Source organism: Heptranchias perlo, chromosome 11 (genome assembly GCF_035084215.1).
Source record: "Heptranchias perlo isolate sHepPer1 chromosome 11, sHepPer1.hap1, whole genome shotgun sequence".
Taxonomy (NCBI): Eukaryota; Metazoa; Chordata; class Chondrichthyes; order Hexanchiformes; family Hexanchidae; genus Heptranchias; species Heptranchias perlo.
The window spans coordinates 9,397,642-9,425,474 of record NC_090335.1 but is presented as its reverse complement, the minus strand read 5'-3'; the positions used below and the strand labels follow the sequence as shown (position 1 = coordinate 9,425,474).

Sequence of the window (27,833 nt, the reverse complement as noted above, 5' to 3'; positions counted from 1 at the left end):
ATTTCGAAAAAGAGCAGTGGATTGCTCCCCATTATCCTGGCCAATATTTATCCCTTAATCAATATCATTAAAAAACAGATTATTTGGTCACATTGCTGTTTGTGGGATCTTCAAAAGTACTTCATTGGCTGTAAAGCGCTTTGGGACGTCCTGAGGTCATGAATGACGTTATCTAAATGCAAGTCTTTCTTTCTTTTTGTCACTTTAAATGGATGGAATCACAACAGAATCTCCAAATGGCGATAAAAAATGCATTTGACACCTTCATTAAGGGTTCAAGGGTGGCCCAGAACACACATCTCTTCCAAAGTACACAGGGCAGACCCTTGTTCAGGTGTGGAACAGGTTCACAGTCCACCCCTCTACAGTTGACCTGTAGCCTGTGAAATGTGTCACAAAGCAACAATAGAATGAAGTATAAATGACAGCATTTCAAGTCACACGATGCCCCCTAAATTCTCTGTAACTGTTCAGATCAAGTCGGTTGCGAAGTGCGATGGATACTTTGGAGTTATGTTCAAGTCTCACTGTGATTTGGGGAGAAATGGTATCGTACCTTTCCTCAGGAAATTGAGTGGAGGCCACATTTGGACCAAATTGGGAGGACTGTTGATGATTGACCAAGGCCGGGAATTTCCTCAGAGATGCTCCCATTCCATGCCATAACTTTGCCGCAGGCACGACAGAAACCTCCCGTAAGCTCGGTGAACTTATAGCAGAGGAGCGTGAGCAGCTCTGAGAAGGTTTCGGCCCAGGTGTTCCGTGCCTTCTTATGTTCTTCTACGTACCAGGCATTCTATAGCATAGCTCGAGTAGTGTTGCCAACCTTCCAGGATTGGCCTGGAGTCTCCAGGAATTAAAGATTAATCTCCAGGACACTGCTGTGATCAACACCCGGGAGAACAAACATAGAGGCAAAAAAAAACATTGTACATTATTTTCATTTTCTTTCAGCACTTTCATTTATTGGTTGTTCAAATATTGGAGATGGGAAAATTGGCTGTTTGACTGACAATCACGAATCATCCAATTGAGTAACAAAGTCTGTTCACTTTACGTTTGGTGTGGGAAGGCAGTGTTTCGCAAAGATGGATGTGTTGGGGGACCAATGTCGGGAGCGTGGGGGTGGGGCAATTGGAGACGAGAGATCATGGCCCCGATATTATCAGGGAGGTGGGATGGCAGCAGGGGGGGGGGCGACTGGGCACGTGGGTAACCCGCCCAGTAAAATCCGTCCGTTCCCCACGCGATCGCGGGTAAATTGAAGGCACTTAACGTGGCTTCCGGGTTTCCCTGCGCAGCGGGCGGACTGCGCACCCGCATCACAGGCTGTCAGCTGGAGGAGCTCTACTTAAAGGGGCAGTCCTCCAATGCTGCTCCTGCAGCAAAGAACCAAAATTATAGAATGGAGCAGACCAGAGGAAAGGCTGCTCCCAGATTTACCGATGCCTCACTCCAGGTCCTACTGGATGGGGTGAGGAGGAGGAGGGATATTTTCTACCCGGCGAATGGGAGGAAGTGGCCTGTCTCTGCCACCAAGAAGGCATCTCCCGCACATGGATCCAGTGCAGGAAGCGCTTCAATGACCTAACTAGGTCAGCCAAAGTGAGTACACTTACTCATTCTCCTACACTCCGTCTTCCACATCACTGCCCCCACCCCACAACTCCTTCTGCACTCCCAACACTACTCTATCACATCACTCCTCACACCCACTCAAACCTCATCCTCAACTTACCTGCACTTACTCACCTCGCCAGTACTCATCCCACCACTACCACTCAACCCAATCCTCATACAATCTCATGGATCTGTCTCATACTCACCCTCTGATGCATCTCTTTCACGGTCATCCTCACCCAAACCAATGCATTCAGTGGTTGGCCACATCACCACCCCTCACTCATGCCTCTTCACTTTCTCCCCTTAGAGGAGAAGAGAGCCCAGAATGCACGGGAGAGGGTGAAGACCGGAGGGGGGCCGCAACATCAGGTCGTCCTCACGGACGCGGAGCAGGAGGCTCTTGAAGTCAGCCGCACCCTCGAGTGCCTGTCCGTCAGGGACGCCAAGACTGTCACCCGACAAACGGCTGGTGACAGAACTTTAACATTCAGCACTCACAATAGCAAATGATGTTAATATGCCTCGTCATCTTCAGCACCTCAACATCTGTCATCATGCTTAATATTGCCTTCTGTTCTCTTACAGGGCCTTCAGCGACTGCTGTGACAGAGGGAGATTCCTCAGAGGAGCTCCCGGCCTCTGAGAGGGCACCATCACATCTGAGTGAGCCATCCACCAGCGCAGATACACACACCTCGGTGGGTCCCCGTCCTCACTTAGTTGGGGTCGCACATGGTGAGTCACCACTCACATGTGAGCACGAGCAGACACTGGTGGCAGGGGCAGCTGTGGAGAGTCCGCGTTGGTGTGAGCACTCTTCTCCAGGCTCTGCTCAGCTGCACACAGATGCTGAACCCTGGGGGCCATCCTTTAAAAGGAGAATGATCGAGGGGCAGTAGCGCATTTGCGAGGTGCTGGAACAGGTGCCATGCGCACTCTCCACAATCGCGCAGAGGATGGAGGAGTCCAACTCCTGCATGAGTGGAATGGTGGCACAGGGACAGGAGGGAACCTCTGAGATACTGTCACAGGGACGTGAGGGCATCTCTGAGATAGTGTTGCGGGTAAGTGTGTGAATGTCTGCGATGGAGGGAAGGCTAGCCTACATCGAGCTTCAAGCACGGCTCACCACTGAGGCCCTGGCAACGGCCCTTCGGACTCAGGGTGAGCAACTTTCTGCCACCTTAAACAGGCAGGCAGATACACTAGCACTGGCCTTACATGGCTTCACACATGTCCTCCAAACTGTTGTCCAGTAGGCTGGTAGGAATGATGTGGGCCTGGCCCAGGAGAGGGATGATGGCGAAAGGGGACATGGAAGTGGGGACGCCACTCAAAGCGCTCCCACGTCTCACCCGTTGCCCACCTCTCAACCAGTACCCGCAATGCTGCCTCCTCTCCAGGTGGTCGAGTCTGCCCCTGCACAGGTGCAGGTGGAGCAGTCTTTGGAGGGGCCCTCACGGGCACCGAAACCCAGAGGGCGTCGGCCCAAAGCATCTAATCGGTCAGGGCATGAACAAGAGCAACCTGCCACTACCTCTGCTGCAGCCACAGGGGAAGCACCACGTAGGAGTACTCGTAAGCGTAAGGCGAAGGTTTTGTGAGCACAAAGGGGATGCACAAGGGTGTTTGACGGTTGGTCATGTTTTTTATTTATATTTGATTTTTGTTAATGGCACATTAAATATTATTATTGTCACCACCACTGCCATGTCTTGGCCATTCTTGACTGGCTTGTGCAATAAGTCCCTTTCATGAGGTTCACCATGAACGCCTACACTTGATGTCACCCATTGGGTCACCCTACAGTGGGTTTATGTGTAGTTGCACGACTATTTTGTGCAGGTGCCTGTGGTGCAGCACTGTGTGTTGTGGAGCTCCACGTGGCGGAGGTGGACGGTGTGCCTGGCGAGGCTGGTGATGTTGCTCGTCCTCGGATGAAGTGATGAATGCAGCTATGGCGCCCCCCATCCTGACGGTGTGAGTTTGAGGGGGTCCGCAAAGTCGGTAAATGTGTTTTCACAGCAGAGTTTAGGGAATAAATTAAGAACTTTGAGTGGAAAGACAAAGGTGTTGCAGCCAAAACTTTGTCTGAAGTGACAGAGTGCCCTGCTGCAATAAATGAGGTTTTCCCCCCAACTGTCAAATAATCCTTTGCATCTCCCACTGGCTGCTGGCTGAAACACGTCTGCTCCAACAGGGAGTGTTTCCCACAGCACAGGAAACACACTGAGGATCCTTCAAAATTTCACCCCTGCCAAAATCTCCACTCAATGAGGTCTCTCAAGTACCTCAACTAGCTAAATAACTGTGTGAAGTAGCATCCTGCCGGCTTTAATTGCCAGTGGGAGTCCCGCATGCAGGAGCTGCGCGCGAACCCGAACACGTCACTGGGGAACCCGGAAGTCAGCGGGTTGGAGCCGGGCTCTGGACCCGCTCCGGGATTCCGCCATTTTAGGGGCCCCCCTGCCCCCAACGCACCCACTCAGCCATCCGAAAATCGGCCCCCATGTGATGAAATCTCCAGGAATACGTCCAACCAGAGTTGGCATCCCTAAGCGCAAGTGGCTTTTAGCAGTCAGGCAGAGTATGTGCGGGACTGTGTGCTGAAGAGAGAGCCAAATCAGCACACCCATGCTTGTTCATGGTTATGAAACTACCACCTCCACATATAGTCAAACCGCAGCTGTAAACCGACGTTTACTGGAGCCTGTCCAGGTCACATCACTGATGGTCAATGGGTGTGAAGATAGGAGGCGAGTCAAAGTCAAAGCTAAAGATAGAAAACTTGTCTTGACACTTACTGTAAAGTAGGTGTGGAGCTGGGGCCTGCTGGGAAGATCTAAAGCCTCAGCCAGAGCTACTTCACCACATCACTTTACGGTGTGAACCTGTTGCAATAAACTACGAAAGTATTCAAACCTACCTCACTGCTGCTTTCTTAATCACTTCCTTCCCCATTAGTCTACCCTCACTGTTGTTTTGAGTGCCTTTATTTCTCTTGCTGGCACAAACCACGTTCTGTGGTGTTCGCTTTGCGCTCGTACTTTTCTAAGTGGCTTTCTCAGTGACCGCTGGCTGTGTGGTGTCACGAGTTGCTATTTAGAACAAAACGCGAGGCAGAAGGTTTGCAATCAACAAGCTAAAAATATTCCTTTTATTGAATAACGACTTGTCCAGAGAAGTCTAGGGTCTGCTTGCACACGAACGCAATGGTGCAGCAGCCCAGTGATGGTGCAATTACAGCCCAGTGATGATGCAATTACAGCCCGGCGATGGTGCAATTACAGCCCAGTGATGGTGCAATTACAGCCCAGTGATGGTGCAATTACAGCCCGGCGATGGTGCAATTACAGCCCGGCGATGGTGCAATTACAGCCCGGCGATGGCGGGGCCGCAGCCCGGCGATGGCGGGGTTGTACTCAAGGACATGCTATGATTGGGGTATGTACTCGGGGCAATTATTTGTCTCGAGCCCGGAGTGCGGACTCTTACAATGGCTCATCCCTGCTCGTGTTTATTTGATGGGGATTGGCTGGCTGTAGTGTCCAGCGTTGTATCTCTTATCATTCTGTCGCGTCTGGTACTGATTCAATCATGCTTGCTGTCTCGTGAAAATTTCACCTGACATCTTAATCAGTCTGAAGCATCCTGAACTAACTTCTCTGGTCCCTTACCATCTAGTAAGTTCCATGAATCTTCCTCCTATCATTCTGTGATCCCAATGGTACTGATAGTCACTAACTCGCCTACAGTGAAAGCCGCCCTTTTGTGCTCACTATTCTTCTCCAACTCTAATCTCGATGATTCTGGCAAAGACCTCGGCTCCAGAGTTCCATTCTGTTCCACCAAAGCTTTATTCCTGCCAGCTGCACTGGGTACCCATACTCTGTACTCCAAATAGTATCTTTGGTCCTTCTGGTATCCCTCCAATCAAGCTCAAAATGGGTGCCTCTGAACTTATACCTGTCCTATGCAATCTCTTCAAACATTTTTACTCCTACTCTATCTTTCCTTCTCCCTAAAAACTTGTTCATGTTCTCTCCATCACCAAGAAAGATGAACCCCTGCCACCTTATTGCTCTTATGTTGGTACTTTCCAAAGTTATGAAAGCTGTTGCTAACTCGAAAATTGTTAATCACTTGAAAGAGTGAGTGAGCCTTTGGCTTAGTGGTAGTGGTCCCACTTCTGAGTCGAGAAGGTGCAGGGTTCAAACCCCGCTCCAGACAGTAGCGTGGAGGCCAGAGCTCCAGCTTTGAATTCTGGATTGACATAGGAACAGGAGTAGGCCATTCAGCCCCTCGTGCCTGCTCCGCCATTTGATAGGATCATGGCTGATCTGTGATCTAACTCCATATACCTGCCTTTGGCCCATATCCCTTAATACCTTTGATTGCCAAAAAGCTATCTATCTCAGATTTAAATTTAGCAATTGAGCTAATATCAATTGCCGTTTGCGGATGAGAATTCCAAACTTCTACAACCCTTTGTGTGTAGAAATGTTTTCTAATCTCACTCCTGAAAGGTCTGGCTCTAATTTTTAGACTGTGCCCCCTACTCCTAAAATCCCCAACCAGCGGAAATAGTTTCTCTCTATCCACCCTATCCGTTCCCCTTAATATCTTATAGACTTTGATCAGATCACCCCTTAACCTTCGAAACTCCAGAGAATACAACCCCAATTTGTGTAATCTCTCCTCATAACTTAACCCTTGAAGTCCGGGTGTCATTCTAGTAAACCTACACTGCACTCCCTCCAAGGCCAATATGTCCTTCCGAAGGTGCGGTGCCCAGAACTGCTCACAGTACTCCAGGTGCGGTCTAACCAGGGTTTTGTATAGCTGCAGCATAACTTCTGTCCCCTTGTACTCTAGTCCTCTAGATATAAAGGCGAGCATTCCATTAGCCTTATTGATTATTTTCTGCACCTGTTCATGACACTTCAATGATCTATGTACCTGAACCCCTAAGTCCCTTTGGACATCCACTGTTTTTTAACTTTTTACCATTTAGAAAGTACCCTGTTCTATCCTTTTTTGATCCAAAGTGGATGACCTCACATTTGTCTACATTGAATTCCATTTGCCACAGTTTTGCCCATTCACCTAATCTATCAATATCGCTTTGTAATTTTATGTTTTCATCTACACTGCTTACAATGCCACCAATCTTTGTGTCATCGGCAAACTTAGATATGAGACTTTCTATGCCTTCATCTAAGTCATTAATAAATATTGTGAATAATTGAGGCCCCAAGACAGATCCCTGCGGGACTCCACTAGTCACATCCTGCCAATGTGAGTACCTACCCATCATCCCTACTCTCTGTCGCCTTTCGCTCAGCCAACTTCCTAACCAAATCCGTACTTTTCCCTCTATTCCATGGGCTTCTATCTTAACTTACAGTCTCTTATGTGGGACCTTATCAAATGCCTTCTGGAAGTCCATATTAATAACATCCATTGACATTCCCCTTCCACTACTTTAGTCACCTCTTCAAAAAATTCAATCAGGTTTGTCAGGCACGACCTACCTTTCACAAATCCATGCTGGCTCTCTCTGATTAACTGAAAATTCGAGGTGTTCAGTCACCCTATCCTTAATTTTAGACTCCAGCATTTTCCCCACAACAGATATTAGGCTAACTGGTCCATAATTCCCTGGTTTCCCTCTCTCTCCTTTCTTAAAAAGCGGAGTGACATGTGCAATTTTCCAAGCTAGAGGGACAGTTCCTGAATCTAGAGAACTTTGAAAGATTATAGTTAGGGCATCTGCAATGTGCTCACCTACTTTCTTTAAAACCTTGGGATGGAAACCATCTGGTCCTGAGGACTTGTCACTCTTTAGTGCTATTATTTTCTTCATTACTGTTGCTTTACTTATGTTAATTTTATCAAGTCCCTGTCCCCGATTCAATATTAGTTTTCTTGGGATTTCCGGCATGCTATCCTCTTTTTCTACTGTAAATAATGACGCAAAGTAATTGTTCAACATGTCCGCCATTTCCCCATTGTCAATGACAATATCCCCACTTGCAGTTTTTAAGGGGCCAACACTGCTCCTGACCACCCTCTTTTTCCCAATACAACCATAAAAGTTCTTCGTATTGGTTTTGATATCCCTTGCAAGTTTCTTTTCATACTCTCTTTTTGTAGCTCTTACTATCTGATGTGTGACCCTTTGTTGATCTTTGTATCTTTCCCATTCGCCAGGATCTGTGCCATTTTTTGCCTTTTTGTGTGCCCTTTCCTTATGTCTTATACTGTCCCTTATCTCTTTAGTAGTCCATGGCTGTTTTTTTTGGCAAGTAGAGTTCTTGCCCCTCAGGGGTATAAACCGATTCTGTATCACGTTAAATGTTTCTTTAAACATTTCCCACTGATCATCAGTCTTTTTACCCATTAACAGATTTGCCCAGTTTACTGTGGACAGTCTCTGTCTCATCCCATTGAAGTCGGCCTTACCCAAATCTTGGCAGCTGATTCACTTTTTTCCCTTTCAAACACTACATTGAACTCGATCGTGTTATGATCGCTATTGAATAGCGATTCATCCAGCAAGAATACTCACGTCGTGTGGGTGTGGGTGGACCCTCCCCCTCATCGTATAGGTTGTGGTAGCCCATAAGATCCTCTTATCAGCTGGTGTAAAGGTGGTCATGGCCATGGAAGGAGTGTTCACATCACGGCCTGTCAAACTGTTATTCATCCTGCGAGTCATTCCACTACTTCACACTTCGCAGAGTGGGAAGGTATCAAACAATAACCTTGAAAGTTATGGCCTAATCCATTTGATTTTCTATGTGGTGAATCCACAGGTTGTCTGAGTTGTACATTACCCTGGACACCTCTGATGCTTTTGATGGGGTCTTGAATCACACAGTTCCAATCTAACTATTAGGCCTCCCACAAGCAAGATGTTCACGGCTATCTAATTTCCTCTCGGGTCATTTTTTCCACTGTAATTGATGACTCCTTCTCTAAATGTTTTTTCCATGGACTCAGGAGATCCTCAGGGGTCTGACCACTCTCCAACTCCATCTCAAAGACCACCTCCACTTATCATCCAACCCTATCAACTCTACTACTGATGAGTTAACTTCACAATCAGCAGTCACCAATTATTTCTTCGAAATAATGTCATGGGATCTTTTACATCCACCTGAGAGGGCAGACAGGGCCTCGGCTGAGCGTCTCATCTGAAAGGCGTCACCTCTGACAATGCAGCACTTCCTCAGTACGGCACTGAATTGTCAGCCTGGAATACGTGCTCAAGTCTTTGGAATGGGGTGTTTTCCCTTTATGTTGACTGCCAGTCTTCTTGCATACTCCATACTCGTCCTATTTCTCTTTTTATTTCCCTTACTGATCTTTTATACTTTTGTATTATGCCCCTATACTTATAATATGCCTCTAATCTCATTTTTGTTCTAACTTTCCCATTTATCCATGGAATCCCATCATTTGTCATACCCACTTTACTCTTAGTTGGCATGTATTTAACCTGTACCATAATCATTTTCTATTTAAGCATGTCCCACTGATCTGCCATTTTCCCTTACCAATTCATCTGTTGGACTGGAAATTTACCAATTTCATCTCATTGATATTGGTGAATCTTCAGTCCAATAATTTTATCTTGGACTCCCATTTCTCTTAAGAATTAATTATCACCATTGCCCAAATGTTCTCCTATCACCCGATCACTTACTTTACTTCCTTACCCTGAACCAAATCCAGTACTGCATCCCTCCTTGTTGAGACATACAACAGACTGATTATGGAAACAGTTTATTGTAAAAACCTCTCCCCATTTTGTCTTATCACAGTCTACTTTAAGGTAATTAAAGTCCCCCATAATTACAACTCTGTCACTACTGTAAACCTCTCTAATTTTCCTACAAATCTTATTCTCGATTTTGCTCCACTATTCACAGGTCTATAATGTATTTATAATATATAATATAATATAGACCTGTAATATATTAATGATTTGGACTTGAATGTGGGGGACTTGATCAAGAAGTTTGCAGATGATACAAAAATAGGTCTTGTGGTTGATAGTGAGGAGGAAAGCTGCAGACTGCAGGAAGATATCAATGGACTGGTCAGGTGGGCAGAAAAGTGGCAAATGGAATTCAATCCAGAGAAGTGTGAGGTAATGCATTTGGGGAGGGCAAACAAGGCAAGGGAATACACAATAAATGGGAGGATACTGAGAGGTGTAGAGGAACAAAGGGACTTTGGAGTGCATGTCCACAGATCCCTGAAGGTAGCTGGACACGTAGATAAGGTGATTAAAAAGGCATATGGAATACTTTCCTTTATTAGCCGAGGCATAGAATATAAGAGTAGGGAGGTTATGCTCGAACTGTATAAAACAGTAGTTAGGCCACAGCTTGAGTACTGTGTACAGTTCTGATCACCACATTACAGGAAAGATGTGATTGTTGTCTATATCCTCCTGTCTGAGTTTAGAGGGCAAGTTGTGCTGGATAAGGAACTTATTTAATTTAAGCTGAGGCCCCACGTGAGAGGGTAGATGGGGCCTCAGTTTAACATCTCTTCCAGAAGATGACGCCTCCGACAGTGCAGCACGCCCTCAGTACTGCACTGGAGTGTCAGCCTGGATTATGTGCTCAAGTCTTTGGAGTGGGACTTGAACCCACAACCTTCTGACTCAGAGGCAAGAGTGCCACCACCGAGCCACGGCTGACAACAGCTCACTTCAATATATTTGTTGTGCTCTTGGAGCATAATGCATGACCCTGGGAATACCACAGCGATATTGATATATGTGCTTTTGCACTGGAGGCATTTCAAAAGGAAGGCAGGTGTTGACTCAAATTTAAAACCCATAACAATTTTATCAATTGGGACTATCATGCAGAATCTGATCTTCACTGGCAAACTGCCTTTGGAATACCAAAAAATTGTGTAAGAACTGTAGAGTTTTCCTAGGAGATTTACTTGCCTGCTTTGCACTGCCTATATTCAGCATTTACAACCATGAGGGGCTTCATAGAGTTATTTTCTATATAAAAGCCATCAACACAACTCAAAAGTCACTGAAAGGATCAGTTTTATTAAGTAAGCTAAGTATCGTACTGTTAGTTTCTTGCTATCTGTGGCTGCTTCTGTGTAATTATTTCATTTCTGAATACATTTTAATATTTATTTTAGCCTGAACAATCTGGTGTAATAATGTGATATTTACTTTGGAAAGGGTGCAGAGGAGATTTACTAGAATGGTACCAGGGATGAGGGACTTCAGTTATGTGGAGAGATTAGAGAAACTTGGATTTTTCTCCTTAGAGCAGAGAAGGTTAAGGGGAGATTTGATAGAGGTGTTCAAAATTATGAACGGTTTTGATAGAGCAGATAGGGAGAAACTGTTTCCAGTGGTGGAGGGTCAGTAACCAGAGGATACAGATTTAAGATAATTGGCAAAAGAACCAGAGGGAGATGAGGAGAATTTTTTTTAGGCAGTGAGTTATGATCTGGAATGCGCTGCCTGAAAGGGCGGTGGAAGCAGATTCAATAATAACTTTCAAAAGGGAATTGGATAAATACTTGAACGGGAAAGGATTGCAGGGCTACAGGGAGAGGGCAGGAGAGTGGAACTAATTGGAGAGCTCTACCAAAGAGCCAGCACAGGCATGATGGGCCAAATGGCCTCCTTCTGTGCAGTATGATTCCATGGTTATCTCCTAATCAAGTGGACAGGAGAGGGTGGTGGGCAGCCCACATTATCTCCAGTGCAAGATCCCACAGTATAAGGATAAGTGTTAGTCCTAAGGCCTGCTATCCAATTCATGCCATGCACAAGGGTGAATGTTTTAAATCACAGGCAGCACGTGTATACTTATGGAAACTGTATTCTTGCTGTGAACACAAGTCAGCTGTTCAAAGAAAGCCCAAAATGGATCAGTGACAGTCGGAGAAAGACAACCTGTCCTGTGTCAGATCATAGGGCCAACCCTTGCTCGAAAAATAACGTGTTAGCGATGGGGATGAAGAGATACGCCGTGAGTTGTGAATTTCCAGAACTTCCTGGTCGATTTACGCCGCTCCACCGTTTGCTTCGCACAAACGGCATCCCGCCCTCAAACTCCCCGTTATTTTTAAGAACTTGCTGGATTTCCACATTAATTGCCCATTAAACTCGCCACAGAAAGTTAGGGCTGGAACTTAACAGCGTACGTACCCCTTTAACAATGTGACAATTATTAATGGAATGCCAATCAATCTCTCTGGCCCAGAAAGGGAACAATTTAAACTGTTCAATCTCAGTCCTGCAGGTCATAAATTGTTGTTAGAGATTTTTTAAAAATTTACATTTTAAACTTTAAACTTTTTTCCTTGCTGTCTCTTTTTTCCTCTCTTAATCCAATCTTTCTTTCCTTCTTTTTCTGTACCTCATCTGACTCTAATTCACCCTATTTCCATCTCAATCCTACCTCTGTTTCTTTCTCAATCCTTCAATCTCATTGGTTAAGGAGTCCAGACAGTTGGTCCCACCATTCACGTTATCAGCTCGCACTTCCAGCAAATTACAGCGCAAAATGTTTTCGAGCTGAAGGGTGAGGAGAAAGTCTGACTAACGGGGTATGCCGCGAGATGCCCCACTCCAGCAAGATCCAGCCCGTTAAGTTGTCCTCTGATTCTATAGACCTGGGTGTAATTTTTCATCATGGGCACCAGATTGTTCTGATGGGTCAAGATGGGCCCTGGTAGTAGCCACACTAGGAAGTGACTTTTCCTGCCTTGCCACCAAGGAATGACAATCAGGTTTTCTACACCGTAATAACTCTGCAATTGGAACAACCCACTGCCGAGCTTGCCAAATTAGGTGATCCACTTACACCGTCACTGAATGTGCTTTGCAGCCAATATGTAACACGGTAACAATTCGAGGTCCGTCGCCAAGTGTCAGCCTTGGTAGCACTCTTGTCTCTGAGTCAGGAGGTGGTGCGTTGAGCCCCGGATCCAGAGACGTGAGCCCATAACCCGCACCGAGGGAGTGCAGCATTGTCGAGGTGGCACTTCATGTTTTAAGCCTCTCCTGCACACATCAGAAAACCACAACTGTTCTTTGCAGTCTAATTCGGTATGAATACTTGTACGTTATGAACCCAAGGTTAAAAGTTCAGTTGCCCATTTTGCCCTTTAACACGAAAGCCGAAACCTTTCTTGTTTACTTTCGGTCACTTGCATTACTTACTCTGAAACTGAAGCTCATTGCCGGTAATTATCTGCAGATACATTAGGTTTTTCTCCTAAAGTGACCAACTTGTGCATTGAAAATGTTCACCTCATGGTTTACTTTATGATGCTAACCACCGAACTAAATAATCTTGGCATCTCCAAATGGTAGAATTCCTCAAGTTAAAAACACTTGGTAAAACCGCTATACACTTTTCTATGTAAATTCAATATCCAGAAAAGCAGTCTAGGAGTTAACAGGGAGATACAAGAGGGGCGTCCTCTTCACTTTCACCGCTTGAGTGATAAACAGGCAGAGCAGAGCCCGCCCATTATAGAGCCCGCCCGTTACAGAGCCCGCCCTTTATTGAACCCGCCTGTGACAGTGCTCTCCCGTTACAGAACGCGCCTGTTATAGAGCATCCCCGTTACCGAGCCCGACCGTTACAAAGCCTGTCCATTACAGTATGTGCCTGTTATGGAGCTTCCCTGTTACAGAGCCCACCCCTTATAGAGCTCGCCCGTTATTGTACCCGCCAGTTATAGAGCTCGCCCGGTACAGAGCCCGCCCGTTACAGAGCCCACCCGTTTTTCATTACATTAATTTCATAATGGGTTTTAAAACAGGCAGGTGAGCCACTCCACCGGTTTACTGCCAAAGCAATAAAGATGAAAATGACACCCAACCTGCTATGCCATGGGGTGGTAGGACATGGGTCAGAGCCACCAGTTCCCCACACACTAAAACCCTCGACCTCGGCTATACCATCCGATCGAGGCACCAAGTGGTGACTGCAGAATTCCTCATGATGAATGCTAGGCAAAGGCTGGAGGACAGGTCCTTATCAAAGATCATTGCTGATTCAATCCTTTCAAGTACAACTAGGCCTCCATGTTTTCAAACATACGTCTCTACACATCACAAGGAGTAAGTGCAGGTCAACAATAGATGGGAGGGATACAGAATGTCACATGAGCAAAATTCCTTTGAGACCATTTTGATGCCCATAGCATTGGGGACATCGCTCCCATGAGTTCCATCTTTTCCATGTCATGTGTTATCTTTCCGATTTGGTCCAAATATTTTTTCCATGTCCAGCACAAAAGGACCACTTCCAGAAGCCAGATCACATTTCCTATGGAATGAATAGGTGACCTTCTACACAGATTAATCAGAGAGACAATGTGCCTCAGGTGAAGAATAAATCTGCTTACAGTTGATAGATACACTGGGAACAGTACCTCCAGCCTCTCTCTTGGCTGCATATAGTGACACCACTATTCCCGGCCAGAATGGAGATGATTGGTTGATTCCCCTGTCAATCACGCCTGGAGACCGCACTGCTGTAAGTGACTAGGATTGATTTTACGCCGATAATTTCTATTATGTAACTCCCCTCCACTCATTGCATTTTGCTGGAGAAATAATCCTACTGTACTCGGGAGACTTTGCTGTAGTTCATAGAGACCCTTTTTAAATAGACACTGTTTGCTGAGTAAATAGACTGCTATAAAATAGACAGTTTGCTGTAAGATATGATGTGGAGATGCCGGTGATGGACTGGGGTGGACAAATGTAAGTAATCTTACAACACCAGGTTATAGTCCAACAGTTTTATTTGAAAATCACAAGCTTTCGGAGGCTTTCTCCTTCGTCAGGTGAGTGTGGAATTCCTTGAAGGTTACCACATATATAGTCAGAGAACAATGCCTGGTGATTACTGATAATCTCTCCAACTGCCCGTTGTCAAGGCGATCAGACAGAGAGACAATAAATACAGGACTACTGAATATACAAACGGTCCGAACCCAAAGTCAGAGAAAGAGAGAGAGAGAGAGAGAAACATCTGAAAGGAAGAGAAAGAGAGAGAATGACCAGTTGTATTAAAAACAGATAACTCTTTTTTCGCTGGTGGGGTTACGTGTAGCGTGACATGAACCCAAGATCCCGGTTGAGGCCGTCCTCAAGGGTGCGGAACTTGGCTATCAATTTCTGCTCGACAATTAAACCAGCAGACAAAGGAGGAGCCATCGTCATACAGAACAGAATGGACTATTGCAAAGAAGCATACCGACAACTGGACAACCAGGAATACTACAGACGGTTACCCGCAGATCCGACCAAAGAACACACCCACCAGCTCAACAAACTTATCAAGACCTTCGATCCAGACCTTCAAAGCATCCTACGCAATCTCACCCACGTACTCCCCGCGTGGGAGACTTCTACCGCCTCCCAAAGATGCACAAAGCCAACACACCCGGACGTCCTATCGTATCAGGCAACGGAACCCTGTGTGAGAACCTTTCTGGATACGTCGAGGGCATCCTGAAACCCATCGTACAGGGAAACCCCCAACTTCTGTCGCGACACTACAGACTTCCTACAAAAACTCAGCACCCACGGACCAGTTGAACCAGGATCACTTCTCACCACGATGGACGTCTCGGCACTCTACACCAGTATCCCCCACGATGACGGCATCGCAGCAAGAGCCTCAGTACTCAACACCAACAACAGCCAATCTCCAGACGCCATCCTACAACTCATCCGCTTCATCCTGGATCACAATGTCTTCACCTTCGATAACCAGTTCTTTACCCAAACACACAGAACAGCCATGGGGACCAAATTCGCACCCCAATACGCCAACATTTTCATGCACAAGTTCGAGCACGATTTCTTCACTGCACAGGACCTCCAACCAACGCTATACACCAGATACATCAACGACATTTTCTTCCTATGGACCCACGGCGAAGAATCACTGAAGAGACTACACGATAACATCAACAAGTTCCATCCCACCATCAAGCTCACCATGGACTACTCCTCAGAATCGGTTTCTTTCTTGGACACACAACTTTCCATCAAAGACGGGCATCTCAGCACCTCACTCTACCGCAAGCCCACGGACAACCTTACGATGCTCCACTTTTCCAGCTTCCACCCTAACCACGTCAAATAGGCCATCCCCTATGGACAGGCCCTGCGAATACACAGGATCTGCTCAGACGAGGAGGAACGCAATGGACACCTACAGACGCTGAAAAACGCCCTCGTAAGAACGGGATATGATGCTCGACTCATCGATCGACAGTTCTGACGGGTCACAGCGAAAAATCGCATGGACCTCCTCAGAAGACAAACATGGGACGCAACCAACAGAGTACCCTTCGTCGTCCAGTACTTCCCCGGAGCGGAGAAACTACGCCATGTTCTCCGCAGCCTTCAACATGTCATCGATGACGACGAACACCTCGCTAAGGCCATCCCCACGCCTCCACTACTCGCCTTTAAACAGCCACCCAACCTCAAACAGACCATCGTTCGCAGCAAATTACCCAGCTTTCAGGAGAACAGCGTCCACGACACCACACAACCCTGCCACGGCAACCTCTGCAAGACATGCCAGATCATCGACACAGATACCACCATCACACGAGAGGACACCACCCACCAGGTGCATGGTTCATACTCCTGTGACTCGGCCAACGTTGTCTACCTCATACGTTGCAGGAAAGGATGCCCCAGAGCATGGTACATTGGCGAGACCATGCAGACACTGCGACAACGGATGAACGGACACCGCGCAACAATCGCCAAACAGGAGGGTTCCCTCCCAGTCGGGGAACACTTCAGCAGTCAAGGACATTCAGCCACCGATCTTCGGGTAAGCGTTCTCCAAGGCGGCCTTCGAGACACATGACAACGCAAAATCGTCGAGCAGAAATAGATAGCCAAGTTCCGCACCCATGAGGACAGCCTCAACCGGGATCTTGGGTTCATGTCATGCTACACGTAACCCCACCAGCGAAAAAAGAGTTATCTGTTTTTAATACAACTGGTCATTCTCTCTCTCTGTCTTTGGGTTTGGACCGTTTGTATATTCAGTAGTCCTGTATTTACTGTCTCTCTGTCTGATCGCCTTGACAACGGGCAGTTGGAAAGATCATCTGTAATCATCAGGCATTGTTCTCTGACTATATATGCGGTACCTTCAAGGAATTCCACACTCACCTGACGAAGGAGAAAGCCTCCAAGAGCATGTGATTTTCAAATAAAACTGTTGGACTATAACCTGGTGTTGTAAGATTACTTACATTTGCTGTAAGATAGACAGTTTGCTGTAAGATAGACAGTTTGCTGTAAGATAAAGATAGACTGTTTGCTGTAAGATAGACTGTTTGCTGTAAGATAGACTGTTTGCTGTAAGATAGACTGTTTGCTGTAAGATAGACAGTTTGCTGTAAGATAGACAGTTTGCTGTAAGATAGACAGTTTGCTGTAAGATAGACTGTTTGCTGTAAGATGGACAGTTTGCTGTAAGATAGACTGTTTGCTGTAAGATAGACAGTTTGCTGTAAGATAGACAGTTTGCTGTAAGATAGACAGTTTGCTGTAAGATAGACTGTTTGCTGTAAGATAGACTGTTTGCTGTAAGATAGACTGTTTGCTGTAAGATAGACTGTTTGCTGTAAGATAGACTGTTTGCTGTAAGATAGACTGTTTGCTGTAAGATAGACTGTTTGCTGTAAGATAGACTGTGAGTTCTGCCATAAGTCCTGCCTCGCCTCCAACTCATTGGCTGACACAGTGGTGTCAATACTTACTTCGAAACAACAGACAGCATTTCTAGCTTACAGAATTTGTTTCAAAACAATAAAACATCTTAATGCTGTCCCAGATTTCAGAAGTAATAGCCTTAGTTTGGACCAAAATACACGATGTAAAGTTTGCACGTGAAATCAGATACTCACGAGTGTTCTACTAGCCCTGACTTGTTCACTGGCTGGTGAAGCAGAGTTTCAGTAAGAAAATTTAATACGGGGCACCAATTACACTCCTATGCTTTGAAGTCCAAACTAGGACAAAAGAAGATAATACAAAGGTGACCTTCCCAATGAAGCCACACTGCCAATCAAAGGGGGCGATGAGAGGCACAGAAACCGCCCAACTGGTTTCCCTGATTTGATGTTTACCGCTGTGAAAGAAAGCAACCAAGAGACACAGCCTTTCTGCACATTGGGCTGGCTCACATCGATAATAGCAGCAAGACTTGTTTAGCAATCTACCTCTTCAGTACCAACTGGCCCCTTCGAATAGTCAATTAGCACATCAATCAAGATGTGTATTTCCTCCAGACAGATCCTTCCAGAAAGTAAAGAAAATGTTTTAAAACTTGTTATAACCTAGAAATGCCCACAAAGAAATATATAAAAATATCGAGGCCCCAAAACTTCGGCATAATAGAACATCCAAGTGTGGGCAGGCAAGGGCTCAAACTAAGGTGGGCCCCGGTCACACCAGGTCCCTGATTCTTTTTCTGCCCATCAAAATTCTCATTGGGTTAGGGTTGGGGCATATTATAACCCCATGCAAATGAAGGAAACACATCACAGGATTAATTTATCCCCGAGCAACACTGGGTGCAAGGGATGTCTGTGTGTCCCAGATAGAAGCCCGTGGAATTGAGGGAAAAGTACGGACTTGGTTAGGATAATAATGAGGGGCATAGATAAGGTCGATAGTCAAAATCTTTCCCCAAAGGTAGGGGAGTCTATAACGAGGGGACATAGATTTAAGGTGAGAGGGGAGAGATACAAAAGGGTCCAGAGGGGCAATTTTTTCACTCAAAGGGTGGTGAGTGTCTGGAAAGAGCTGCCAGAGGCAGTAGTAGAGGCGGGTACAATTTTGTCTTTTAAAAAGCATTTGGACAGTTACATGGGTAAGATGGGTATAGAGGGATATGGGCCAAGTGCAGGCAATTGGGACTAGCTTAGTGGTATAAACTGGGCGACATGGACATGTTGGGCCGAAGGGCCTGTTTCCATGTTGTAACTTCTATGATTCTAAGTTGGCTGAGCGAAAGGCGACAGAGAGTAGGGATAATGGGTAGGTACTCACATTGGCAGGATGTGACTAGTGGAGTCCCGCAGGGATCTGTCTTTGGGCCTCAATTATTCACAATATTTATTAACGATTTAAATGAAGGCATAGAAAGCCTCATATCTAAGTTTGCCGATGACACAAAGATTGGTTGTAAACAATTTTACAACACCAAGTTATAGTCCAACGATTTTATTTTTAATCCCACAAGCTTTCGGGGGCTTTCCCCTTCTTCAGGCGGTGTGGAAGTGACAATTTCGAATCCTTCGCATTTTAAGATCACATAACAAAGCCTGGTGATTACTGCCCGTTGCCAAGGCAATCACAGTGAGCAGACAGAAAGGTGTCATCTAAAAGGCCACTGAATATACAACCCCCCAAAAAAAAAGAGAGACAGAACGAAGACAGTCAATGACCCGTTATATTAAAAACAGATAACATTTGTTCGCTGGTGGGGTTACGTATAGTGTGACATGAACCCAAGATCCCGGTTGAGGCCGTCCTCATGGGTGTGGAACTTGGCTATTAATTTCTGCTCGACGATTTTGCGTTGTCGTGTGTCTCGAAGGCCGCCTTGGAGTATATTTACCCGAAGGTCGGTGGCTGAATGTCCATGACTGCTGAAGTGTTCCCCGACAGGGAGAGAACCCTCCTGTTTGGCGATTGTTGCGCGGTGTCCGTTCATCCGTTGTCGCAGCGTCTGCATGGTCTCGCCAATGTACCATGCTCTGGGGCATCCTTTCCTGCAACGTATGAGGTAGACAACGTTGGCCGAGTCACAGGAGTATGAACCGTGCACCTGGTGGGTGGTGTCCTCTCGTGTGATGGTGGTATCTGTGTCGATGATCTGGCATGTCTTGCAGAGGTTACCGTGGCAGGGTTGTGTGGTGTCGTGGACGCTGTTCTCCTGAAGGCTGGGTAATTTGCTGCGAACGATGGTTTGTTTGAGGTTGGGTGGCTGTTTAAAGGCGAGTAGTGGAGGTGTGGGGATGGCCATAGCGAGGTGTTCGTCATCATTGATGACATGTTGAAGGCTGCGGAGAACATGGCGTAGTTTCTCCGCTCCGGGGAAGTACTGGACGATGAAGGGTACTCTGTTGGTTGCGTCCCGTGTTAGTCTTCTGAGGAGGTCTACGCGATTTTTCGCTGTGGCCCGTCGGAACTGTCGATCGATGAGTCGAGCATCATATCCCGTTCTTACTAGGGCGTCTTTCAGCGTCTGTAGGTGTCCATCGCGTTCCTCCTCGTCTGAGCAGACCCTGTGTATTCGCAGGGCCTGTCCATAGGGGATGGCCTCTTTGACGTGGTTAGGGTGGAAGCTGGAAAAGTGGAGCATTGTGAGATTGTCCGTGGGCTTGCGGTAGAGTGAGGTGCTGAGGTGCCCGTCTTTGATGGAGATTCGTGTGTCCAAGAAAGAAACTGATTCTGAGGAGTAGTCCATGGTGAGCTTGATGGTGGGATGGAACTTGTTGATGTTATCGTGTAGTCTCATTAGTGATTCCTCACCGTGGGTCCATAGAAAGAAAATGTCGTCGATGTATCTGGTGTATAGCGTTGGTTGGAGGTCCTGTGCAGTGAAGAAATCGTGCTCGAACTTGTGCATGAAAATGTTGGCGTATTGGGGTGCGGATTTGGTCCCCATGGCTGTTCCGTGTGTTTGGGTAAAGAACTGGTTATTGAAGGTGAAGACATTGTGATCCAGGATGAAGCGGATGAGTTGTAGGATGGCGTCTGGAGATTGGCTGTTGTTGGTGTTGAGTATTGATGCTGTCGCAGCGATGCCGTCATCGTGGGGGATACTGGTGTAGAGTGCCGAGACGTCCATCGTGGTGAGAAGTGTTCCTGGTTCAACAGGTCCGTGGGTACTGAGTTTTTGTAGGAAGTCTGTAGTGTCGCGACAGAAGCTGGGGGTTCCCTGCACGATGGGTTTCAGGATGTATCCAGAGAGGTTCTCACACAGGGTTCCATTGCCTGATACGATAGGACGTCCGGGTGTGTTGGCTTTGTGTATCTTTGGGAAGCAGTAGAAGTCTCCCACGCGGGGAGTACGTGGGATGAGAGTGCGTAGGATGTTTTGAAGGTCTGGTTCGAAGGTCTTGATCAGTTTGTTGAGCTGATGGGTGTGTTCTTTGGTCGGATCTGCGGGTAACCGTCTGTAGTGTTCCTGGTTGTCCAGTTGTCGGTATGCTTCTTTGCAATAGTCCGTTCTGTTCTGTATGACGATGGCTCCTCCTTTGTCCGCTGATTTGATGACGATGTTGCGGTTGGTCTTGAGAGCTTTGATGGCGTTGCGTTGCGTTACTCAATTTCTGCCCCACTACCAAAATGGACCCCACTAGTCTCGCGGCAGACACAGAGGAATTCATCAGGAGAATGAGGCTCCGGGAATTCTACCACAAACCACAAAATTTCAGCAGCGAACCCAATGAGACAATCAACGATCCGGAACAGCAGACAGAGGGATCCGCGATACAGCAACCGAAGAGGAAAGAGTCTCACTGGACTCCTCCAGAGGGTCGCTGCCCTCAGCTTGACATGTATGCTCAAGCTGTCAGGAAATGCGACTATGCCAGATTCACCAGCCGCACTCGGAAGACAGTCCAGAATGTCACCCGAGCACAACGCAACGCCATCAAAGCTCTCAAGACCAACCGCAACATCGTCATACAGAACAGAACGGACTATTGCAAAGAAGCATACCGACAACTGGACAACCAGGAACACTACAGACGGTTACCCGCAGACCCGACCAAAGAACACACCCATCAGCTCAACAAACTGATCAAGACCTTCGATCCAGACCTTCAAAACATCCTACGCACTCTCATCCCACGTACTCCCCGCGTGGGAGACTTCTACTGCCTCCCAAAGATACACAAAGCCAACACACCCGGACGTCCTATCATATCAGGCAATGGAACCCTGTGTGAGAACCTCTCTGGATACATCGAGGGCATCCTGAAACCCATCGTGCAGGGAACCCCCAGCTTCTGTCGCGACACTACAGACTTTCTACAAAAACTCAGTACCCACGGACCTGTTGAACCAGGAACACTTCTCACCACGATGGACGTCTCGGCACTCTACACCAGTATCCCCCACAATGACGGCATCGCTGCGACAGCATCAATACTCAACACCAACAACAGCCAATCTCCAGACGCCATCCTACAACTCATCCGCTTCATCCTGGATCACAATGTCTTCACCTTCAATAACCAGTTCTTTACCCAAACACACGGAACAGCCATGGGGACCAAATCCGCACCCCAATACGCCAACATTTTCATGCACAAGTTCGAGCAGGACTTCTTCACTGCACAGGACCTCCAACCAACACTATACACCAGATACATCGACGACATTTTCTTTCTATGGACCAACGGTGAGGAATCACTAAAGAGACTACACGATAACATCAACAAGTTCCATCCCACCATCAAGCTCACCATGGACTACTCCTCAGAATCAGTTTCTTTCTTGGACACACGAATCTCCATCAAAGACGGGCACCTCAGCACCTCACTCTACCGCAAGCCCACGGACAATCTCACAATGCTCCACTTTTCCAGCTTCCACCCTAACCACGTCAAAGAGGCCATCCCCTATGGACAGGCCCTGCGAATACACAGGGTCTGCTCAGACGAGGAGGAACGCGATGGACACCTACAGACGCTGAAAGACGCCCTAGTAAGAACGGGATATGATGCTCGACTCATCGATCGACAGTTCCGACGGGCCACAGCGAAAAATCGCATGGACCTCCTCAGAAGACTAACACGGGACGCAACCAACAGAGTACCCTTCGTCGTCCAGTACTTCCCCGGAGCGGAGAAACTACGCCATGTTCTCCGCAGCCTTCAACATGTCATCAATGATGACGAACACCTCGCTATGGCCATCCCCACACCTCCACTACTCGCCTTTAAACAGCCACCCAACCTCAAACAAACCATCGTTCGCAGCAAATTACCCAGCCTTCAGGAGAACAGCGTCCACGACACCACACAACCCTGCCACGGTAACCTCTGCAAGACATGCCAGATCATCGACACAGATACCACCATCACACGAGAGGACACCACCCACCAGGTGCACGGTTCATACTCCTGTGACTCGGCCAACGTTGTCTACCTCATACGTTGCAGGAAAGGATGCCCCAGAGCATGGTACATTGGCGAGACCATGCAGACGCTGCGACAACGGATGAACGGACACCGCGCAACAATCGCCAAACAGGAGGGTTCTCTCCCTGTCGGGGAACACTTCAGCAGTCATGGACATTCAGCCACCGACCTTCGGGTAAACATACTCCAAGGCGGCCTTCGAGACACACGACAACGCAAAATCGTCGAGCAGAAATTAATAGCCAAGTTCCGCACCCATGAGGACGGCCTCAACCGGGATCTTGGGTTCATGTCACACTACACGTAACCCCACCAGCGAACAAATGTTATCTGTTTTTAATATAACGGGTCATTGACTGTCTTCGTTCTGTCTCTCTCTCTTTTTTTTTGGGGGGGTTGTATATTCAGTGGCCTTTTAGATGACACCTTTCTGTCTGCTCGCTGTGATTGCCTTGGCAACGGGCAGTAATCACCAGGCTTTGTTATGTGATCTTAAAATGCGAAGGATTCGAAATTGTCACTTCCACACCGCCTGAGGAAGGGGAAAGCCCCCGAAAGCTTGTGGGATTAAAAATAAAATCGTTGGACTATAACTTGGTGTTGTAAAATTGTTTACAATTGTTAACCCCAGTCCATCACCGGCATCTCCACATCACAAAGATTGGTGGCATTGTAAGCAGTGTCGATGAAAACATAAAATTACAAAGCGATATTGATCGATTAGGTGAATGGGCAAAAATATGGCAAATGGAATTCAATGTAGACAAATGCGAGGTCATCAACTTTGGATCAAAAAAGGATAGAACAGGGTACTTTCTAAATGGTAAAAAGTTAAAAAACAGTGGATGTCCAAAGGGACTTAGGGGTACAGGTACATAGATCATTGAAGTGTCATGAACAGGTACAGAAAATAATCAATAAGGCTAATGGAATGCTGGCCTTTATATCTAGAGGACTGGAGTACAAGGGGGCAGAAGTTATGCTGCAGCTATACAAAACCCTGGTTAGACCGCACCTGGAGTACTGTGAGCAGTTCTGGGCACCGCACCTTTGGAAGGACATGTTGGCCTTGGAGGGAGTGCAGCGTAGGTTTACTAGAATGATACCCAGACTTCAAGGGTTAAGTTACGAGGAGAGATTACACAAATTGGGATTGTATTCTCTGGAGTTTCAAATGTTAAGGGGTGATCTGATCAAAGTTTAAGATATTAAGGGGAACGGATAGGGTGGATAGAGAGAAACTATTTCTGCTGGTTGGGGATTCTAGGAGTAGGGGACACAGTCTAAATATTAGAGCCAGACCTTTCAGGAGTGAGATTAGAAAACATTTCTACACACAAAGGGTGGTTGAAGTTTGGAACTCTCTTCTGCAAACAGCAATTGATACTAGCTCAATTGCTAAATTTAAATCTGAGATAGATAGCTTTTTGGCAACCAAAGGTATTAAGGGATATGGGCCAAAGTCGGGTATATGGAGTTAGATCACAGATCAGCCATGATCTTATCAAATGGCGGAGCAGGCACAAGGGGCTGAATGGCCTACTCCTGTTCCTATGTTCCTATATTCGGCATTGCTAAAGACTAGGTATGGGAATGGAGGGGGCTTAAATGCTCCACCCTCCAAAGTAGACCAACTAAGTCACTCAGTTGTAAAAAGAACAAATAAAGACAGCCTTTTACAGGTACAGTAGCCCAGTGGTTCCAGTATTGGAATAACGATGAGTTTAAATCCCACCATGGCCAATATGTGAAACTGAATTCAATAAATCTGGTCATTTGTGGGCTGGCACCAGGAAAATGACCATGAAAGATGCCAAACTGTTGTAAAAATCCAACTGGTTCACTAATGTCCAGCGCATGGAGCTTGCTGCCCCTACCTGTTCTCGTCTACACATGACTCTGGCCTACCAAGTCACTCAGTTGAGCGAACTGAGTGACTTGTGAGCCTTGCCAACAGCACCCACACTTAGAGAACAATTTTTTTTCTAAAAAAAGATTTCTCTATTATACAATCGATTATAATAGGGAAGCCACCAAATTCAAATCATTTTGACTTTGGAACGTAATCCATTTTCAGTGATGTTGGTTGAGGGATAAATATTGGCCAGGGCACCGGGGAGAACTCCCTGCTCTTCTTCAAATAGTGCCATGAGATCTTTTCCATCCACCTGAACAAGGGGTTGAGCCCTCAGTTTAACCTCTCATCTGAAAGATATCGCATCTGACAATGCAGCAGTCCCTCAGAACACTCGTTCAGCACCCAGAAATCGGGCGTGACCTGGGCCATTTTCTCCCCTTTGTCCCACTGCAGCTATCCGTGAACGCGAAGCTCTGCAGAGGCTCCAGTGGCACGCCCTCTATATTTACCGGAAATTCCTGAAAGCGGCAAGTACTTGCAAACAGCGGTCCCTGCAGATACCAGCAAGAGAGCTCACAGAAATTAACTGTTTCATGTACAAACACCTCAGAAGCAGCTGAATGTTAAGGAGGCTTCTGCTCGCGGTCCTTTTATACTGCAGGCTGGGTCTTCGGATAATGACCATCGAGGGTCGCTCTCTCAAACCTGCACGGCAGACGTGTATGTGGTGGGTGTGGGGGGCGGAGGGGAGGAAATCTCTGCCTATGAGACATTGGTCATTGTGTCGTACAACCCCTGGAATAATCCAACTCAGACACCCCTCCTCCTCTGGATGCTCAGAGCCGGGGTCTCAAGCTTGGCTGAACAATTTCTTGGCTTAGATTCTTACAAATGTCTCTGACATTGAATCTGTACCTAAAGTGGCAAGCAGAGCATGTAACAAATGTTTTTTTTCCAGTCAACCAGGTGTCTGGAAACCTATCACCATGTTTAAGAGTTTCTGAAGCAAACTACACGAAGGGGGAAGCCTCCGAAAGCTTGTGAATTTAAAATAAAATTGCTGGACTATAACTTGGTGTTGTAAAATTGTTTACAATTGTCAACCCCAGTCCATCACCGGCATCTCCACATCATGGTTTTACACAGGAAGAGTTTCTGTCTGTCCAATGTGAAAGTCACACTCTCTTCCCGTAGCGACGCACCCTACCTACCCGAGTCCAGACTACTTGAGTACAGATTGGCTGAGCCAAGATTTGGGGACCCTACCTCCCCCTCAAGGCACAGAGGAGCACTGCTCGAGATTAACCAGCTGAAACCGCACAGTACCAACACAGCACACCTGCTGCTTGTCCCCCTAGGATCACCATGCTCTGTTAGGACAACGGTTGTCTGAAGCCAAGTGGGAAGAATCCCAGCCCTCAGACAATGGTCTGCCCCTCCAGTTTCTATAAGCGAGCCAGGCTGTCTGCTCAATCATCAACAGTGCCCAGGAATGCAACGGCCCTGCCTGGCTCGGGTATCTGGATACCGATCCTGGCACAAAGGGTAGAGGTACCAGGCATGTCATCTTGGAGGATGTAACAAGGCTTAGGTGAAAGGAATCTTTAGTGTGTTAATGATCATATCACTTCTCATTTTTATAGCAGTCACATAGAATTACATAGAATTTTACAACACAGAAACAGGCCCTTCGGCCCAACAGGTCTATGCTGGCGTTTATGATCCACATGAGCCTCTTCCCACCCTAACTCATTTAACCCTTTCAGCAGGTCCTTCTAACTCCAGTATATCCCTTCACTTCATTACTACACAAGAGCACTTTACAGTCTAAAAATCTGCATTATCAATTCAATGAGGCTGGTGAGCATGGTGTGCTGGGGGAACTGTATGATGTTACAGGAGATGTTCCAAACTCTGACTGAGCACCCACTGTAAGTGCCCAATAGAAAAAACTAAAGAGAAGCCAAAACACTTAAGTCGCTGATTTTTGATCCACGATGATGAATATGTTCACCTCCACTGCACTCTTTCATGCAATAGATGTCAGCCCCCATCACTCCTGCTCAGCTCCAATCCCTGCTGCACACATACCAATAACCGAAAAAAAGAAAGATTTGCATTTATATAGCAACATTTCACGACCTCAGGACATCCCAAACTCTTTACAGCCAACGAAGTACTTTTTTTTTTGAAGTGTAATCATTGATGTAATGTAGGAAACACGGCAGCCAATTTGTGCACAGCAAGATCCCACAAACAGCAATGTGATAATGACCAGATAATCTGATTTAGTGGTGTTGGTTGAGGAATAACTATTGGCCAGGACACCAGGGTCAACAGCACAAACTGAGAACAGGAGCCAGACCCTCTGCCCAAAACAGCGATGAGATCAACGTCAGTGCAGCCAGCGGCATGCAATCGCACTCTTACAGTGAGGCAGTTGAACCACTGAACAAACTATACAACAAAGAACCTTAGAAACCAGGAGCACTGGTAAAGTTGCCTGCGGCAGGAGCCTACACTTCTCACCTGGTTAACAAGTGGCTTCAGTCCTTGCAGTGGTTGTGAACAAGACTCGGAGACCTTCTTCATGTCCAACTCTGACAGATGTGGGGCACTACTGTTAAAATTGGAGATCAGTTTCAGGCACTGCAAGAATTCTTCAGAGATCCCACTGATTTCTTTCTGTAAAGGAGGGACAGAGTGTTAACCGGTGGCGTGTTATAGCTGGAAAACCCACTGCACATGCAGTTCTCATAGACAATATCAAATGGATTGGAAGACTTGTACAATGAATGAGAAAGATATAAAAGTACAGCTAGCAGACTTCCCGTGGCATTGCTCGTCTTGAATTAGAGCAGAGGCTGTTTTATCAACAGAGTGTGTTGGGAAAATGTGACAGGAAGTGTGACACAAACAGGAAGTGCATGATATACAGAAGACCTTTAATATTTAAAGACAGAATCAGAGGATGTTACAGTGCAGAAACAGGCCATTTGGCCCATCAGGTCTCTGTCGGTGTTTTTCTTCATGCAAGCCACCTACTTTAATCCCACAGAGCTGTAATATAAGTAGATTTCATAGATACTTTTAGGTGAGAAGATTGGACACGGACAACCAGCAGGTGGTT

General features: G+C 46.6%; 1 protein-coding gene across 1 annotated transcript in view; it reads right to left on the bottom strand.

Annotated features, from left to right (window-relative positions):
• Window positions 1-27,365, bottom strand: part of tnfsf11 (TNF superfamily member 11) — a 54,881-nt gene extending 27,516 nt beyond the window's left edge. The window contains exon 1 of the mRNA XM_067992271.1: window positions 27,233-27,365. Coding sequence (XP_067848372.1) covers window positions 27,233-27,295 — 63 coding nt within the window. The 5' untranslated portion in view covers window positions 27,296-27,365. The remainder of the gene's footprint in view (window positions 1-27,232) is intronic.
• Window positions 27,366-27,833: the final 468 nt, after the last annotated feature.